A 19,095-nucleotide genomic window follows, 5' to 3' on the forward strand; every position below is an offset into this window, starting at 1 on the left:
CGGGGCGTGTGCGTGCGTATGTAGTGGGGGCGGGAACGTGCCTGGTCACGTGAAGAGGTGGTGTGCTCTCGCGAGAGTCGCCAGCAGGGGCAAAGGTCACGGGGTTGCCTTGGTGACGGGCAGGCCGCAGCATGGGCCTGCGCTGGCTGCTGCAGGTCTGGGGGTCGCGCCGCGCCGCCCGCCCCTGCCGCGCCGTGGTCTTCGACATGGGCGGCGTGCTGCTGCCCTCCCCGTACGCGTGCGCCCGAGGTGAGTGCCCGGCCCCCGTCATTCCCCCCCCCCACCCGGGGCGGCCGGTCTCCAGCAGGGCTGGACGGGGACGGCTAACCACGACCTCCTCGCCGCGCAGACTGGGAGGTGCGGAACGGCGTCCCGCCCGGCACCGTGCGGCGCGCTGTGGCCTGCGGCGGGCACGACCGGCCCTGGATGAAGTACATGCGGGGGGAGCTGACGGCGGACGAGTTCGTGCGAGCCTTCGCGCGCCAGTGCTTCGACATCGTAAGCCCGCCGCCCCGCTTCCCGCCTCTTAACGCCTCTCTCCGGCCTCCGTAAACCCTAGAGACGCCGTAGCACGCGCCCGCCGCGCCGCAGGCTTCACGCTGCTCCCGGCGTCGGCACCCCTCGTGTCACCGGGCGGGTCGAGAAATAAAGGAGCTGCGAGCTGTTTCCCGTCCTAGCGTCGTCCCCGGACGCCGGCACCTCCCCCTGTAGAGCTAGTCGCCGCAGGAGCTCCCGGGCGCCGTAGCGCGAGCAGCGTAGGCGGCGAGCTCTGTTACAGGGAGAGGCAAGTGTTATTTTCTCTGTAAAGAGGCTGATGAGCGTTTGGGGGGTGTTTCTCGCTCCTCAGACAGGCTCCCCCGTTCCGGTGGACTCCTTTCTCTCCGACCTCACCAGCAAAGAGATGTCACAGCAGCTCCCCGCGATGACCGAAGCGATACGGCGCATCCGGGCAGAGGGCCTGAAGACAGCGGTTCTGAGCAACAACTTCTACCTGCGCAGCGGCGCGAGCTTCTTGCCCCTCGACCGAAAGCAGTTTGATGTGGTAAGCCCAAATGTGCTCGGACGTATGAAAGGCACCCGGCGCGATACTGGAGAGGCAGGTGCCGAGCTAACGACAGTGGTGATAGCAACGCCTCGCGCGCTAGTGCGACGTGTGAGGCACGGCTCTTGTAACAGACCCACCGAGCGGGTTTTAGGGAGTAGCGGGCGCCTACGTTTTCAGTGGGTCGTCGCAAAGCGCCGGCGTACTGTGTAGACCTGCTTCTGCTTATGTACCGTGCAAGAGGCGCAGAAGATGAAAAGCTTTATAAGCTAGCAGAGAGCAGATTTAGACTGGACATTAGGAAGAACTTCTTCACAGTTCGAGTGGCCAAGGTCTGGAACGGGCTCCCGAGGGAGGTGGTGCTCTCCCTTACCCTGGGGGTCTTCAAGAGGAGGTTGGATATGCATCTAGCTGGGGTCATCTAGACCCAGCACTCTTTCCTGCTGATGCAGGGGGTCGGACTCGATGATCTATTGAGGTCCCTTCCGACCCTAACATCTATGAATTAGCACTTTTACCCTTTTGAAGCACTCTCCACCTCGATCGGTCTGAAAGCACATTGCACGTGACATACAGGCTGTGCCTGGTGTGGTGTCCCATAGCTGGCCAGCTGGCATCTTCCCAGGGGAGAGAAAGGACCATTGTGGCTACAGTGCAAGCCTCTGCCCTTAGTGCAGGAGCTGAGTGGGCTGTGGGGAGTCAGCACGCTGGACTTTTGCATATGCATATCGGGTTTTTTCCCCACTGGAGGTTGCCGCTGTGTGTCCCAGAATCCAAGATTCGGTCTAGGCAGGTAGAAGGCCTGGCCCTGGCGTGGATGAAGAGGGATAGATCAGTCCTACATGAATGTGCTCTCCTTTGCGGGGTAAGCTAATGCAGGCACCGTGCCGGGTCGTGGGCAGCTTTGTGAGGTCGGAGCTATTGGATGCTTCTGAACTATGGCTGTCGTGTACGAAGACAGTGATCTTTCCTCCACCACGCGCTGGCTGCTAGAACATTTGCTCCTCAATTTTCAGACAGGAGCCTTCCTTGTTGTTGGCTCTCAGTTAACCACTTGGCTTCACGATCATTTTAGCTGCCTTGTGGCTTGTCTTTTTAGACCTAAGTCAATAATCAGGTGTTTGCTGGCCTGTCATTTTAAACCTGTCTGAGCTTTCAGCACATTCCGGGCTCGGCAGGGACCTTTGCACTCACTGTTTCCTCACGTTTGTTTTAACCACAAGTTATACCTCGTTCACGCACGTTTACTCGGGGCAATCATGAGTGCTCTCCGGTTAGATGAACTATTCGGCTTACTCTAGATGTGGCCCTATTCTTTCAGATCTACTCCTAATACATTAAGAGGAAAGTTTAGGTACTTTCAGTTCAGCCCCTTCTGAATGACATAACCTTGAACACAGTCCTCTTTTGCTGTGTGCGCCAGCAGACCTCTAAAAGTTTGGCCTTGTTTTATAGCCTTAATGAGGCAGGGGGAAAAAAAGCGTGTGTGAAGAAAAGTCACCTTGTTAACATAGGGATTATTTTCTGTTCAGTTTTCATAGCGAAACTGGCCTCTTAAAATACCCTATTCTAATGCTGTATTCTGTTTCTGTAATGCCTTTTCTTCCACACAGTTTCAGAGCACAGAAATGACTCCATATCCTGTGCACAGAACACACCCTGCAATGAAATGTCACCACCTGTGAAATGCGGTTGCTGTATAACAGCTTCCGGCAACATGAGGCAATACTAATATAGGACAGGAAGTGAAGGAGAATGTATGCCTTAGCTCTCTTTCTGCAGTGCCTATCAATGTGGTCTCTAAGCAATAAGCTAATATTGCATTCAATTCTAAGCAGAGTGGGAATTGATGGAGACAAATGTTCTTCTCTAGATTAGAAGGGGGTCAGAAACCCTGGGCCTAAGGTCTCTACCGCTGGGATGGCTGATAAGTATCACAGTCAGGACTGTACTTTGTATTTCCTCTCACAGCAGTACATGAGCTGCTGGTTTAGCACTGACTCTGGGGGAAAGAGGACCATCCACCGTGTCTATTCACAGCCATATTCCTTGATGGCTCTCCAGCAAGAACTGGTTGGTGCTGCTCAACCTGTGCTATCTGGCACTGTCCCAGCTGAGGCAAGAGGCAGCAAAACACTCATTCAGCTGCCTGGGTCAGTTCCTTCCCACCCTGTAAGGATGACAGCGAGCACAGCCCTGCCAGCACCCTGCCCCTTGTTCATTGTGCTACACAGGAGTCTCACACTTACTCGTGCCCTCTGTTCTTACAACTTCCCTGACGTTCGTGAACAGGAATTGTGGTGGCTTTTTGTGGAACCGCTTCCAACATGGTTGGTTTTTGTTGTAGATAGTCGAGTCCTGCCGGGAAGGGATATGCAAGCCAGACCCTCGTATCTACACGTTGTGCTTGGAGCGTTTGGGCATCCAGCCAAATGAATCCATCTTCCTGGATGATATTGGCCAGAACTTGAAAGCGGCAGCCCAGCTTGGCATGAACACACTGAAGGTACAGAGCAGCACTGGCACAGCCACCTGGGGGTTTGACTTGAATGGGCTGCGTATGGTTACCCGAGTCTAGCCAGACTTGCGGTATTTCATTCGCTGCCCATGCCCATAGTTTTGTTTGGCAAGTGAGCGCTGTCGCTGCAAGGCTGAACAAGGGTTCACTGTCAGGGTCTGAGTTTTCAGGCTCCATTCCCCGCTCTGCCTCCAACTCTGCACAGCCTTGTGCATGTTAGTTATCTTCTCTGCGTCTCAGCTCCTCGCCTGGGAAAGAACAAAATTTACCCAACAGAGGCCTGGGAGACTGACCTCACTTTGGAAGCGAGCTGCGTGGGGGCTGATTGGCTTACAGGGTGAAAGAGGGTTTTGCTGAGGAGAAGGGAGGTGGAGACGGAGGATGGGACCCCTGGAAGGACCGAGTTCTGCTTCCCTCTGGCCCTCTCTCTGGGGACATTCACACACATGTCCCAGCCTGTATTTGCAGTGCAAAGCCTTTTTGTCTTCCAGGGGAAGGGCTTAAAGGGCTGCAGAGAAGACACATGGAAAGAACAGGTGCTCAAAGGAGACTAAAGTAGCCTTAGTTTTGCCTTCAGCGCGTGGTCGTCCCAAATGACCCATATGGACCAAACAGTTGGAAGTTTTTTACCCATTTACAACCTAACCCTCCCTCTTGCCCCAATATCAGGTCGATGATCCAGAAGTGGCTCTCAAAGAGTTAGAAAACTTCCTGGGTTTCCCTTTGCGGGGGGCTGTTCCATTCACTCGCTCTGTGAGGCCAACCATGGAAATCCCACAAGTGCCTCTGCAGAAGTACCTGGAAAATGTCCTAGGCAGCCACACAACAGGTATCACAACTCTCCTGCCCTACAGCCCTAAAGATTTGTTGTCTCTTTCCTGCACAAGACTAACGGGTGTGTAACAATCCTAACACTGACTACTGGGATGTAACAAAGCACTCTCATGACTTGAGCACCTTTTCATACTCTTTTCAAAAGGCTGGTCTGTTTGAAGCGTTCTCGGTAATGCTTTCTGAGATCTCATGTGTGATTCTGCCTCATTCTAATTCCAGACGTTGGAATTAGCCTCATTCTAATTGCCAGCACCATGATTAGCTGGAGTGCAGAGGGGTGTGCGGCCTGGCCAGAAGCCTCTGGGTACAAGGCCTCTAAATGGCATTTATTAGAGTGGGGTTTTCTTTGCTCAACCCTTGTTAATGGGTAAGAACCAGTGATTGATGCTGCTGGCAGGCGCTCACTGCTTGGCCAGGGGATTCCAGTCGCTGCCATGGCCACGCAGCTCTGGGACTGCCTTTTGGGACCAGAATGAAAGTGCCTTGTCATCTAGAAAGCCTTAGATTAAGGCAGGTTTTAAAGCAACAGTGCCAGATCCACTGTCATTTAAATATGACCACTTGCTGTAGCTATGCTGCTAACCACAATGTGGACTATTCTGAGAGAGAATTCAGCGTCTATCATTTCCCTTTTATGATTCAGGCAGGTTGTTTAACCGGCTACTTCACTCTGCTGCAGCATCGTAAACAGACCGGGAAACTTTGCTGTTGTTTCCAGCCCATTTCACTTCCATGTCTTCAAGCCCTGGCTGGATTGTGTGAGATGTGGAAGGTGAACGTTGCAGGGATATGCTTTAAAAAAAATGCCTCTTTCATTTCAATGTCAAAACAAATCACGACAATGTTTCCTTTGGCACTGGGCTTTAAGAACCTCAAACGCTGAGTCTCTGCTGACAGCTGGTCTCTCTTTGATAGTTGGCTTGGAGAACCAGTTCATAGAAAAGGCCCAAATGCTTGTTTTCCCCACTGCCCATTATCCCTGGCACCTGAACCAAACCAGACACTTTTAAAAGCTCAGGATTAGTTTGGATTTAAAAAAAGCCAACCAGTTTTTAAAACCTTCAGGAAGTCCTTGTGCCTTGTAACTATTCCAAAACCAGTGCCTATTCTGCTTCTTTCATCTGCCCCTGATTTCCAGACTCTCACTACAGTTTAATTCATAGATTTCATAGACATTAGGGCTGGAAGGGACCTCGGAAGATCATCGAGTCCAGCCCCCTGCCCAAAGGACAGGAAGTCAGCTGGGGTCGTAGGATCCCTGCAAGATAAGCATCCAGTTTCATCTTGAAGGTGTTCAGTGAAGGCGCTTGAACCACCTCCGGTGGCAGGCTGTTCCAGACCTTGGGGGCTTGGACAGTAAAGAAATTCTTCCATATGTCCAGCCTGAAACGGTCTTGCAGTAGTTTATGACTGTTTGACCTAGTTGTCATCCCTTGGGGCGCTCTGGTGAACAAACGTTCCCCCAGATACTGGTGGTCACCCCTGATGAACTTATAGGTGGCCATCAGATCACCCCTGAGCCTTAATGTAAGGACAGGGGATCGTTGACTTAGATGCTATAACCTCACGGGTCAGAGGCTTTGGCCAAACAAAGACACCAGTGTTACCTAAATGAGAGTCCATTACGTTTCTGCTCTGTTCCAAAAAGTGACTCAGAAAAACCACAGATCAGATGTGCTCGGTTTTCACATAAAAACATGAGTTTTCTCACCGATCAGAGCCATGATGGAGTCTCCTGGCTCCAGATATCAGAGAGACATAGGTAGCCATGTTAGTCTGCCATCAGGCAGAAGGCTGGGTAGATGTGCACCTTATAGACTAACTGGATTGTATACATATAAATTAGTTCCTGTATCATCTGTCACCACCAGGGTTTTGCAGTGGGGTTTTAGTTGGCAGGCCTGTCTATGAATTTCTCTTGCCCACGTTGGCAAAGTAGGAATAAGATGCAACAAAACCCCTGCTTTTTGTCTTTAAAGCCAGCAGCACTGGTCAAGAACTCACAGGGAACTAAGTCAGGAGGGGCTGTTTTCACCCTCTCCCTTTTCACGCTGACTGCACTTTAAGCTGGTGAAGAACTCTTGCTGACAGCACTCACAGCAGCTTACTGAATCGGAGTAATCGGGGCTGCTAGTTAATCACTGGAGCGCAAGTGGAAGATGGGAGGGAAGCCAGGCCAGTAACGAAAGGTTCAAAGTTCACCAGCAGCTGCAGACCTCCACCAGGGAGCTGGCCTGGGCTGCTGCTGGAGCTGTCTCCCTTTGCCCCTTTGGCAATAGGCAGAGAGGTTCCTGTGGCACAGGGCACAGGCTTGGGGCCTAGGGGAGGCACAGCCATGCAGAGGGATCAAGCAGAAAAGCCCCTGCAGAACACAGAGCAGTCCCAGGCTCCCAGACGCCCTGCCTTGACTTCAGCAGGACTCCAGGCGGCCCTCTGGCTACCTGTGTAAGTCAGTGCCCTGCAGGTCTGGGCCGAGCGTACAGCCCCTTGCGCGAGAGAGCTCACTGCAGTAACCCAGGCACAGAGATACAGACCCAAGAGGCAGCAGCAAGCTCTGCCTGGGACACAGCCCCCAACCCGTTAGCTTTGCTAAGTCTGACTGAGTGCGCCTCCCCCCTCCAGACTGCAGCCGGAGCATCCTGGTCCTCAGCAGGCCTTTGGTTCAAGTCAGCGATGCTCAGCCTCGGCTCTGGCCATTTTAGGCTCCTGTTCTTTGCTTTCCACAAGGCCTCTGCTTTGGAATTTGCAGGTTCTCTGCTCATCCGGCAGTTTAGCCATGGCCAGTCGAACCCGACGTACTACGTGGAGTACGGGGACCGCCGCTTAGTGCTGAGGAAGAAGCCCCCAGGCAAGCTGCTCCCATCCGCGCATGCTGTGGAGAGAGAGTACAGGTGAGAAGATGGTGTACGCACCTGGATGGGGGAACATGGGAGGGCTCCCTCTGGACTCAGCCCTTCTGCACTGACCGCTGCTTGTCCCGGCAGGGTGCTGAGGGCGCTGGCGGAGTCCGGCGTGCCTGTCCCTCGAGCGCTGGCCCTCTGCGAAGATTCCAGGTGAGCGTTTTCTCCGCAGCTCAGCTGTGGGTGGGACAGCAGCTGCCGTGGGGACCCGGGTTATGACGGGGTGCAGGAGACAGCAGCTCATGGCCCTGGCAGGGAGGCCACAGTCCCAGTCAGGCAGAGGGATGTGCATGGACAGCAGCTGTTAGGACTCGGGCACTGCTGTGGAAGCAGAGGGACATCAGGCTTGCCCACAGAGGTTGTGGATGACAGTGGAGACAGAATGGCTGCTGTTCCTGCCTTGGTGAGGGATGTGGCTTTGGAACAGGATGGAGGCGAGGTTTTACCTATAGAGGGGGCCTCAGAGGCACCCCAGAGCCTCTGATCTCGCTCCTGCCCTGATGCCACCTCGGAGCACTGAGAGTCCCAAAGGACAGTCACTAAAAGGCCTCTGCTTCCCCTGCCTCCCAGCATCATTGGCACGCCGTTCTACCTGATGGAGTACTGCGCCGGCCACATCTACAAGGACCCCTCCCTCCCCGGGCTGGAGCCCAGCCAGCGCAGGGCCATCTACGCTGCCATGAACCAAGTCCTTGCTCAGATCCACAGCGTGGACCTCAAAGCAGCTGGACTGGAGGATTATGGGAAGCACGGTGAGAAGGAAACCCGTGGGCATTGGGGTGCTGGCATGGCCTTCTGTTGTGTTGGGGACATGGGCCAGATCTGGACAGCGCTGGGGCAGGGGAGCTGCAGAGGAGGTGGGACTGGTCCTCAGGCCCGTCGGAGCCGCCTCTCCCAGCTGCTGGGGATGCTTCAGAGGTCTGCGATCTCTGCAGAGTCGTCCAAGCATCCTACCAGTGCTTGGGCCTTGCTGTCCGCGACAGGGCTCTTTGAGCTCTCAGCAATGCTATCTCGAGGGCTCGGTTCCTGCCGAGTTGGGAGCCAGGACGCGGAGCTGGTCTTTTGTTTCATGCCGCGGGGTTCTGTAACCAGTCAGAATATCACCCCCGTCCCCGCAAGAGATTGACCCCATGCCCAGGTGCGAATGTGGCACCCCAACCCCGTGCCACAGGAGAGCAACACTACAGGAAGTGACCTCCCCTCCTGAGGCAGTAACAACGTGGCTGCCTTGCTATGGAGCACCTGGCCAGAGCTCCTGTGCCACGTCCTGCCCTGTCTGGCTGCGGCTTCATCCTGCAGAGTCGCAGGAAGGTGACAGACATCCCTGCTTCCCTGGCCCTGCCATAGCCTGGGCCACCAGGAGCTTTCCCCAGCTCTGCTAGGGCTGGCCCTGGCCCGTGGCAGCAGTGAAATGCTTGATCATTTGGCTGGAGGTGGGCCAGCTTTACTGGCTCTGGGAGGGTTTCCAGCAGGTCTGTAGCTGTTTCTAGCAGCCTCCCACTTTGCATAATTGTGCTCAAAGCCTGTGTTCCCTCCGCACCAGGGAACTACGTTCAGCGGCAGGTTCAAACCTGGACCAAGCAGTACCGAGCCACGGAAACGCACACCATCCCAGCCATGGAGAGGCTCATCGAATGGCTCCCTTTGCACCTCCCCCAGGCTCACCAAGTCACTCTCGTGCATGGAGATTTCAGGTACAACCTGGTAGCAAGTGCCCATATGTAAGCAGGGCAGGACAGTGTGTGTGCAGTGTGGCACCTCCAAGGCCTGTTGTACATATGTGTGTTCAGCACCTGGGAGCCTGCATCCGCCCCGGCTTCCTTGGGCCATCAAGAGGTGTAGTGCTCTGGAGACAGACATCTCTGCAACCCAACATTGCAGAGCACAGAGAAGTTGCAGTCAGCTCAGGGCCATGAGTGTTCCTCCCCATTAGCCCATCCGGAGGGCAGTGGACTTCAGCAGCTCGAGGCAGGAGCTGGAAGTTGAGACCCCAGGGGTCTTGTCCCCACTTTGCTTTTTGATCCACACACTGGGGTCTCTCTCTGGCTGGTGACAGCAGCTGAACAGAGACCTGAGGCTGGGGTTGGAAGCTAGTTTCTGCTCCACTTCCTGTAGTTAGGGATGACGAGGCATCACATGAATTATTGACGGGTAGAACAGATCAGTGTTTGGATGCAGCCTGATGTGACCCAGGGCATGAGCTTGCCCATGCCTCATGTGACACATGAGGTCGCCACCCTTGGGGGCATGACACCAGAAAGCAGGAAGCTCACGGTGCAATTGGCTTCTGTCATTAGACGTTGCTACTTTGGGCATGGAGCAAAATCCTGACTTGTCTCGTTGCTGGCGTGGGCACTGGTGCCCTCTGCTGGAGCTCCTGTGTGTAATACGGGCGGAAGATGCCACCGTCTTACTGTCCCTTCCTATCCTCCCATTGCCCCTGACCGGACAGCTGCCACTCGCCTGCCTTGTCAGGACCTGACAGGCGGGGCTGGGGGCTGGTGGGGCAGGGCGGATACGCCTGGCAGACTGATGCTTATCTGTGCTCGGGCTTTACGGTTTCCCATTCGGTTGCTAAACAGAACCAGCCTGAATGGGTTTTTTGCATGTGAGCAGCAGTCCCCAGATCCCAGGAGCTCCTTCAGCTCCGTGCTGAGAAGGGAACTGTGCAAAGCCCAACAAACAGCGATGTAGGGACCCAAATCATTAACAGACAGCACCTCTTCTGCCCATCACTTGCCGGGGGTGGAGGGGTGACTGGGAACAGCCCCCAACTGCACAGAGCTCCTGGACACCTGTTTATGGGGAATGCAGCTCTCCCTAGTGAGTTGGGCTTTTTTTTCCTGCAACAACTTTTCCCTAGCTCCTTGTCTTTCTGGTCCAGGCTGGATAACCTGATCTTTCACCCAGAGAGGCCACAAGTCCTTGCTGTCCTCGACTGGGAGCTTTCCACCTTGGGAGACCCCATCTCAGATGTGGCCTATAGCTGCATGGCTCACTATCTGCCATCTAGCTTCAGCCTGCTCAAAGGTACAGTGAGCACATGTGAGCAGCGGTCCCCAGATCCCAGGAGCTCTTTGAACTCCGTGCTGAGAAGGGAACTGTGCAAAGCCCAACAAACAACAATGTTTGGGCACAGATCACATCTCCTCTTGCCCTCTGCAAACGCAGACCTGGGAAGCAGGAATGGACAGGCTGGTGTCCGCAGCACCTGGCTGGAAATGGGGGAAAGGACTCGTCCTTCTCATCCTCCGCTCTCTCTCTGTTCCAAGTCCCTGGAGAGACTTGTCCAGCCCCTTCTGAATGTGCTGTTAGCAGCATAGGCATAAGCCGACTCCCTAGAGCTGGTCTGGGCCTGTGGTGTGTGGTTTTCTACCCTCCAAGGGAGGAAAATGCCCCAAATTTTGGGATTCTAGAGCAGAAGCCTGGCCTTACAGCTCCACTCTGTGGCCGAGTCATGGTGCCACTCTATTCCTGTTTCAGGTCTAGGCAACTGCGATTTGACACACTTGGGAATCCCCACGGCAGAGGAGCACTTCCATACGTACTGTGGCCACATGGGCATCCCGCCCATCGAGGACTGGAACTTCTACATGGCCTTCTCCTTCTTCAGAGTGGCTGCCATCCTGCAGGGCGTCTACAAGCGCTCGCTCACTGGTGAGGCCGCTGAGCTCCGGCATCAGCACGGTAGCTTGTGCAGCGGGCTTTTGCCACAAGAGGGCACCATGCCAAACTTCGAGCAGCTCCGGCATCTGGAGACAAAGGCAGGAGGCTTGAGAGGCAAACTCAGGTCCAGAGTGGGAGCGGAGGGCTGGATTCTAGTCCCTCCTTTCCACCATCTCCCCCTGGGAGCCTTGCTGCTGAGAGAGTCATGTGGGGATAGGTTTTTGCTCAGGCTGAGCCCGGCCTGGCACCTGGAATACAAACCAGATGCTGACTGCTTTGCATGGACCCCTGTCATGGGAGCAGGGGTTTGCCGTCCTGGCCTTGGCCAGACTCTCCCCAGTCGAAGGGAGACCACACTCAAATGGGGGGGACTCAGTTTAGGCAGCACGGTTGGCCCATAGGCGAGACGGGGAGGCAGGGACATTATCCCTCCCAGCAGCATCTCCTATGGGGTGACCCCCAGCAGTAGGGAGCTGCCCTTGCAAAGGGTGTGATTTGTCAGTGGAGCAGGAACTGTGCATATTGCTAAACCTCAAGGGTCTTGGTTCTCCTGGGTTGTTCCCTGGGCTGCTCGGGCCTTGTCCCTGCGGGGAGCTGGTGGGAGCCTGTCAGGAGGCCCAGGGGCCTGGTGTTTTGTCTGAGGGAAGGCGGTATTCTTGTCTTGTCCCTTTTGGACTCTGTAGGGCATGTTCTGGTCTGGGCGCTGCCGCCTTGGTCTGCACTGTGGATCTCTGAGCAGAGGACAATGCTTTTGCTTGCTTCACACAGGGCAGGCAAGCTCAGCCACGGCAGAGAGTGGCGGGAAGCAGGCCGAGTCCATGGCCGACCTCGCATGGGATTTCGCCACGAAGGAAGGGTTCCGGGTGTTTAAAGCCATGCCGCCTGTGACGCCGTCGGGGAGGTCTTACAGCACCTGGGCCTGGCAGGGGCCATTCCCCAGGAGGAGCTATGTCACCGTGCCCCGTTCCTCTTCAGCTCCGGCCCATCTGATTCTCTCTCCCGAGGGCCTTTCTGGCAGGGCACAGGATCTTTATGGCAGGCTGAGGAGATTCATGGATGCCCATGTCTATCCTGCCGAGCAGGCCCTGAGGGACCACCAGGTGTCGCAGACAAGGTGGACCCCGCACCCTCTCGTGGAAGAACTGAAGGTCAGTGATGCTCCTGCTTTGAGCAGCGACTCCTCAAAGTACAGCTCTCCAGGATGCCGTGCTCGCTGCCTTTGTCTTCCCCCAAGCCATCTCTGAGCCAACGCTGCCCTGTGTCCTGACCAGATCTTGGTTGTGCAGCTAACAGAGGGGGAGCTGGGAGCTGGGTTCTCCCCATCAGCTGCACTCTGGTGGCAGGGTCTTTGTTATGACAGAATGGACCTAGCTTGACCCTGATCCCAGGCCAAGTCCAGGCATGAAGGCTTCTGTGGGCTGGCGGCAGGATGAGCCCCATTCATGGCCCTGCTTTGTGTGATGCTTGTCTCTCGATGAATGGGAAGGGCAGCATTCGGCCCTGAGCTCTGCCCGTGCCCAAAGCACACCCTCCCTTCCTGCTCGGATGGTGTTCTGAAGGGGCAGGGGGTCCAGAGGGGAACCGTGCCTCGTGTCACCCTGATTTCTTCTTTTCAGGGAAAGGCCAAGTCCGAAGGGCTGTGGAACCTGTTCTTACCCCTGGAGACTGACCCAGAAGTGAGATATGGAGCAGGCCTGACCAACCTGGAGTACGCCCACTTGTGCGAGCTTATGGGGATGTCTCTGCACGCACCTGAGGTACCTGCCTTGAGCAGGGAGTCCCTAGCCCTCGGCCTGGCCGAGGGACTCCTGGTTGGTGTCCCCAGCAAGGAGTCCTCCCAGCCTCCTGGCTAAGAACATGCATGCTGCTTGGAGGGGCCTGTGCTGGCCCGGGGGCTGCCCAGTTTCCTGGCTGGAAGTTCAGTCTGGTTGGAGCTTGCATCAGTCTCCTGCTGCCCAACTGGCAGCAGCTCCTGGTGCTTGGATGGGGTGGTCCAGGAGTTGCAGGCAGCTGGGGGCTTCGGGGTGGATCTGCAGGCTCCCGTTCCCATACATGTGACCCCAGTGCTGGGCTTTTCCCCTGCAGATATTCAACTGCTCAGCCCCTGACACCGGGAACATGGAGGTGCTGCTGCGATATGGGACAGAGGAGCAGAAGGAGCGCTGGCTGCAGCCTCTGCTGGATGGGGAGATCCGCTCCTGCTTTGCTATGACGGAGCCACAGGTCAGTGCTGCAGCAGGACGGGGGGAAGCCCCTCTGTTCAGGCAGGGGCTGGTCCCACCCTGGCCATCGATGACTGTCGTGGCCTCCCGGCAAGCAGTTTCAGCGGTGGCTGGGGGACTGCAAGAGCTCTGTGCCTGCCTTGTCCACATGGGTACACTCAGGAAAGTTTAATCCAGATTAACTGGAGGTGACCATGGGAAATGGGCTAGTTAAACTGAATTACACCCCCCGCCAAGTGGACAGCCCCATTCAGAAGTGAAGGGACTTTCATTTGCTGAGGCTCAATTCCCTTCCAAGGCAAATTCGCTTCCTTCCTTTGCTGGGTCTGAGGCTTCCAGCCCTTCAGGTGCCTCCGCAACACAGAGCTTTGCGAGGGTGGGAAAGGGCTTCCTGCAGCTCGTGGCCTGGAGCAGGATGCCGGTGCATGTCCGAACTCGCCACGTTTTTGCTTAGGTTGCTTCGTCCGATGCCACCAACATCGAGTCCTCCATTGTGGAAGAAGAGGGTTTCTACGTTCTCAACGGGCACAAGTGGTGGATTTCAGGTTTGCTTCGAGGCCCGCGGTTTCCTCCCCAGGTTGGGGGCTCCCCTGATTGCATGAAGCTGGCCTGATAGCTGCTGAGGTGCAGGACCCCGCTAGGTTTGCCCTGCACCTTGATCGCCCTCTGGCCTCATTGCGGCAGGCCCAGCGTGTGGTCTCTGCACATGCTCTGCTAGACCCAGCTACAGAGTTACAACAGCCTTGTTCTGCTTTGGGTAAACTCGTGGCTGCTGCAAGCTGCTTGAGGTAGGGACCTCTCCAAGAAGCACCCACACTGCAACCCACAGCTTCCTGCTGGTCTGGAGGAAGGAAAGCCTTTGTGGAGGGACCCAACCGAAACTACGGGGAGCTGCATGTGGCCTGCGGAGCTTTCTCTGCTAGGCAGCAGTGCTGGCCCTGCCCACGGCAGCAGGGACCACAAGTGGTTGCTGTCCACAAGGGGCTTGGCGTGGCTGGGAGCCAGGTGGTCTCAGGCGGGTGCACAGGAGACGCAGCCAGCACTGGTGAACACCTCTGGCGGTCAGAGCAGAGCAGCCTGGGTCTGGACAGGTCTCGGAGACTGGACTGTATCTCTGGGCCTCGGGAGGACTGTTCAGTGTGTGGCTTCTCACCGGCTTCCCCGTATCGGGGAAAGGACTCTTCAGAGCCCCTCTGCTCCCACCTCCTCCCCACTTGCCTGAAACTCCTCAAACACCCCGAACAGTAACCATGTCTTGAGTTAGCTGTGGCCAGCCTGGCTGGGTCCACGTGCTTAGCTGATGAGCCAAGGCAGGATGCGACCCTGGGGTACCAAATTTGGCCCCAGCAGTCCTCCCGTAAAAAGGCTGGAGCTCCCTAGGCTTGATTTGGCTTCTAAAGTTTTCAGCACCTTTCAGGCGGGCTCGTGCTTTCTCTCCCTCCGGCAGGAGCACTGGACCCTCGCTGCCGGCTCTGCGTGTTTATGGGAAAGACAAATCCTGGCGCCCCGCGCCACAAGCAGCAGTCCATGCTCTTGGTTCCCATGGACACCCCAGGCGTCACCGTCACCCGGCCTCTCAGCGTGTATGGCCTGGACGACCCGCCAGGTGAGGCAGGGAGTCCGAGTGCATCCTAGTCCTCCGCTCCTGCTCTGCCCGGGCCACCACAGGCACCTGCAGAAACCCCCGGGGTGTGAGCATCACAGTCCCCTGCACAGCCGACAAAGGCGCCTGGCTCTGGTTTTGCCAGGGTACATGCTGTGATGCCTGTGATAGCCACCTTTATCCTGGGCATCCCTGGGTTTGCAGCCTCACAGCTCCCCTAGGAGCTGGGCCTTATTTTCCCCTATGATGTTGAGGAGGAAGCTGAAGTCCAGGCCAGCAAAGACCCCAGCTCCAGCCTGCAGTCACACACCCCTCCCTTCTCCCTAGTATGTACAGGACTCGGGGGTCCTCTCCCCAGCTTGGCCGCTGACTCCACATGGGCAAATCGCGTGACTTCTCTGTGCCTTTGCGTGACAGGACTCGTCTCCCAAGCGTATTGTGCAGGGCGAGAGTGGCAGGATAATCCTGCCCCCTCATATTATCCTGCTACTTCCTTCTAAAGCAAACACAAGGCTCTCGCTTCTGTTACTGAGGGGTGTCAGTGACACAAGTAGACGGTGTTTTGTTACCAAACTGCTGCTTAGCCCCCACAGAAATCCTACCCGCTGTTTGCTCAGCTCTTGAGACCTTAGGTAAAGTTTCCTGCCCCTGTCAGGGAGAAACCACAGGAAAAACAACCTCAGCATTTGACTCTCTTTGTTCGCAATCTCTGCGTGCAGATCAGGTGAGTGGCTGGGGCTGGTGGCAGGAGCAGGTGGCAGACCTGGGAGGCCCCTCCTGGACCTTTGCCTTGGGCTTTAATCTTTGTTCAAGCGCTAGAAAAACCCAGTTGTTCCCCGTTTGAGCTCACCAGAGAGGGCAGCATTACTCGCTGGCTCCCTGCTGCTGGCAGTGTCAGGCCTTCAGGGGCTTCTGCTTTCGGCCCAGTTCAAAACCTAGTGAAGCCAGTTGGGAGTTTTCCCTTTGGACTTCAAATGAGCCCCATGAGATGCAAGCCGTGGCACCCACCCCCCATCTTGCGTGGGGCAGGCAGAGAGGGAGAATAAGGAGGAAATCCCGAGCCTGGTAGCAGGCGGCCCCCCAGCTTCTCCTGCTCTGTGCCTGTCCCTGCAGCTGGCCATGGGGAGATCTTATTTGAAAACGTGCGCGTGCCAAAGGCGAATATGCTGCTGGGACCTGGCCGAGGCTTCGAAATCGCCCAGGGGAGACTGGGGCCTGGACGGATCCACCACTGCATGCGGCTGATCGGCTTTGCTGAGAGGGCGCTGGCTCTCATGAAGGAACGCGTGAGTGTTGCCGGCACCATCCCTCTGCCCGTACCCGGTCCCTTCCACAGCAGTGGTGGGAGCGCAGCCTTCCCGCGTCCCAGCGTGGGCAGGTCTACGCTCTGGCGCATGCGGGGAGTGTCGCAGAGCATCCTCACTTCTCTGTGATCTGCCCTCCTGAGGTGGAACAGCTGCTTGTGCACCCTGACAAAGCCCCTTGCACAGCTTCTTCCCTGTTCCTCGCCAGGGAGTAACCCTTCTCATTCCCCACCACCTCCACGTGTTGGTCCATCCCCAGGTGCCCCCAGACGGAAGCTGCTGTAGCGTCACCACATGCTCCTTATGCTTTAGGCCAGTTAAGCCCATCCTGCTGTTGGCACCAGCACCAGGGTGGGTACCTGAGCCCTGCTCCCCACTCAGCATCTCCATCGGGCAGTCCCTCCTTTGCACCAGACGCCTCCACTGCAGGGCTGAGGAGAGACGTAGGGAAGGCTGGAAACTATCCTGCTGCTGCTGACCAGGGGCACGTGGCTTAGATGGTAACCAAAGCCCCTGGCACTTGGATGGAGGCTCCTTTCCCCCGTTCCCAACCCAGAGGTGGCTGGGCTTTAGTGGGGGCTGCACCAGGCCCTGTCAGCAGCCGCTCTGCTCTGTCCGGTCTTGCGCAGTGACCAGGGCTCCTTGCGCTCAGGGTGGACTTCGGTCCCGTGTGCCTATTACAGGTGAAGTCCCGCGTGGCTTTTGGGAAGCCCTTGGCAGAGCAGGGCACAATCCTGGCGGACATTGCCACGTCCCGGGCCGAGATCGAGCAGGCCCGGCTTCTGGTCCTGAAGGCTGCTCTTCTCATGGACACCGTTGGCAACAAGGTGGGTGGCGGTGGCGGTGGCTGACAAGGTGGGTGGTGGTGGCTTTCCTGAAGGAACGGCCTGGCCCGTTGCAGTGTCCCATCTGCAGGGAGGAGCTGGCCCAGCAAGTCTTGTGGCCATGGCTTTCCTTGTTGGAGGCCTGCGCAGAACCATAGCAGAGGCTCCCTGCTAATGTGCCAGGGGGTCCGCTCCCTGTGCTGCCGCGATGGCAGTGCTGATACAGTGCAGCCCGTCTGGGCTCAGACAAGGGCTGGGACTAGGATAGCCCAGGGCAGGTGGTCTAGCCAGAGGTGGGTGCGGGGAGTCCAGCACTGGGCAGCAGAGGGCTGCAGGCCAGGCTGAGGGGAGTAATGGGCTTTCTCCTGGCTGTGCACAGGCAGCTGCTCTGGACATTGCCATGATCAAGCTGGTGGCTCCGGCCATGGCTCTGCGCGTCACCGACCGTGCCATCCAGGTGAGCAGAGGGGCACGTGCTCCTCTTTCACCCCCTCCCCAGCTAAGGGCTCGGCCCAGGTAAAGCGGGCAGCTGGTTGGAGCGCCATGGGTCCGGCTCCTCAGCTCGCAGACATGTCCTGTCTCTTCTTCACCATCTGCTGGCTCTGGGGCCTGGGGAGGCAGTGCCAGACCTCTCCCGCTGGGCCAGGACCAAGACAGGTCCATGCGCCCTGCCTTCCCCTGCGCTGCCCCGGTCTGGGATCTGCAGCCTCCAGGCCAGAACTTTCTGCTGCTGGGAGCCACGTGCTGGCACCCAGACTCACCGGGCCGATAGCATTTGCCATCCCGCTTCCCCCATGCCACTGGCCACCCCTCTCTGACTGCTATTGCCCTCAGGTCCTGTCAGCTTGGTCCTGACCTCCCACCTTCCTGCTGGTTTCTTGCAGGCCTTCGGAGCGGCTGGCCTCAGCAGCGACTACCCGCTAGCCCAGTTCTTCGCCTGGGCCCGAGCCCTGCGCCTTGCAGACGGGCCCGACGAGGTTCACAGGACAACAGTCGCTAAACTGGAGCTGCAGGCGCCGTGAGCGGGTGGGCGAGGCGTTTCCCCGCGACAGCCTGGGGACGCAGGACACGAGGGGCTTGCTATGATGAGCGCAGGCATGCCTGTCTGTAGTGGTGTGCTTGCTGGTGCTTGGTGCCTCTAGGCAGAAGGAGCATATTGGGGGTGTCTGCAAGCTGGGCAAAGCTGGCTGGGTGCACTGGGCCCTGCACAGCTCTGCGCTCCTCCCCCACGTCCAGGGCCAGCAAGCGTTCAGCCCTCAGAGATGGAGAAGCGGTGCCCCCTGTCACACCAGCAGCCGGTCCGGGGGGGGGTCTCCATCCTGCCAGAATCAGTGGAAAGACTCTCTTCACGTCAGGGTGCTTTGGGCCAATCTTTTGGCACACATTAAACCAGTACAGAAAGCAGCAGGCTCTCTTGGTTGGTGCAGAGCTGGGGCCCTACCCTGCCGTGGCTGGGTGCCCTCTCTGCTGCACTGCCCCTTTCTCTCCCACCAGGACCCATCAGCTGGGGAGCAGGGAGGCATCTGCACCCACAGCTGTAGCACGGCTTCCCCTTCGCCCATGAGGATGGCAGCACTTAGCCGGGGCAGTCTGCAGCGGGCAGAAGGCAGGGCAGGGTGGTATCAGCTGTTGCTGTCAAAGCTTATGCTTCTCTGAACCAGTTGGTCTCTGAGGTGCCACCTTGCCCTGCCTTCACCTTCGTAAGGATGAGGGTGTGCCTGTGCCCTAGTCCTGCTGCTGTGGCGCTGGGGGGAGGCATCATTGCAGGCTCTCCCTGCCCTGCGTGTTCCCAGCCACACGGTCGTCCCCGGCTCTGCAGGTGTTTGCTGTGCTGGGCATGTCGAATCCCTGCGTTCTGCAGGCTCCAGCAGTCAGAACAGGGATGTCCTGCGCCCTCTCACAGTCATGCAGGGGCCTGGGAATGGGGGTGAGCCCCAGCACGTGCTGGGTGTGCCAGGAGCAGAGGCCCGGGGCCAGTCACACTGTGGGGGTCAGGGAGCTGGGGGGGGTCGATGGCACAATCAGCCTCGTTTACACCAGTGGGAGTGCAGCCCAGCTCCCCAACTTCATCCGCTCACACCAGCAGCTCTGAGCCCAGAACGCGGCCCCTTGCTGCAGCTGGGCTGCGCGTGCCGCTCCGGGGCAATAGCAACGATGGTGCTTGCTGGCTGGGCCAAGCGCC

General features: G+C 57.3%; 1 protein-coding gene across 3 annotated transcripts; it reads left to right on the forward strand.

Annotated features, from left to right (window-relative positions):
- The first annotated feature begins 81 nt into the window (after window positions 1-81).
- ACAD10 (acyl-CoA dehydrogenase family member 10) lies at window positions 82-18,317 on the forward strand. Of its 3 annotated transcripts, XM_019486797.2 has the most exons (20): window positions 82-249; window positions 350-498; window positions 848-1,042; window positions 3,390-3,548; window positions 4,230-4,389; window positions 7,144-7,285; window positions 7,379-7,447; window positions 7,865-8,046; window positions 8,838-8,988; window positions 10,179-10,324; window positions 10,778-10,951; window positions 11,729-12,108; window positions 12,577-12,717; window positions 13,046-13,183; window positions 13,637-13,727; window positions 14,630-14,788; window positions 15,899-16,071; window positions 16,773-16,916; window positions 17,293-17,370; window positions 17,798-18,317. In XM_019486797.2, the coding sequence occupies exons 1-20, from the start codon at window positions 132-134 to the stop codon at window positions 17,933-17,935; spliced, it is 3,087 nt and encodes a 1,028-aa protein (XP_019342342.1). In that variant the 5' UTR covers window positions 82-131; the 3' UTR covers window positions 17,936-18,317. The 3 variants fall into 3 exon arrangements, with proteins under 3 accessions (XP_019342342.1, XP_059569364.1, XP_059569365.1); XM_059713381.1 differs by lacking the exon at window positions 17,293-17,370; XM_059713382.1 differs by lacking the exon at window positions 14,630-14,788.
- Window positions 18,318-19,095: the final 778 nt, after the last annotated feature.

The sequence above is a fragment of the Alligator mississippiensis genome, chromosome 10 (genome assembly GCF_030867095.1).
Source record: "Alligator mississippiensis isolate rAllMis1 chromosome 10, rAllMis1, whole genome shotgun sequence".
NCBI lineage: Eukaryota > Metazoa > Chordata > Crocodylia > Alligatoridae > Alligator > Alligator mississippiensis.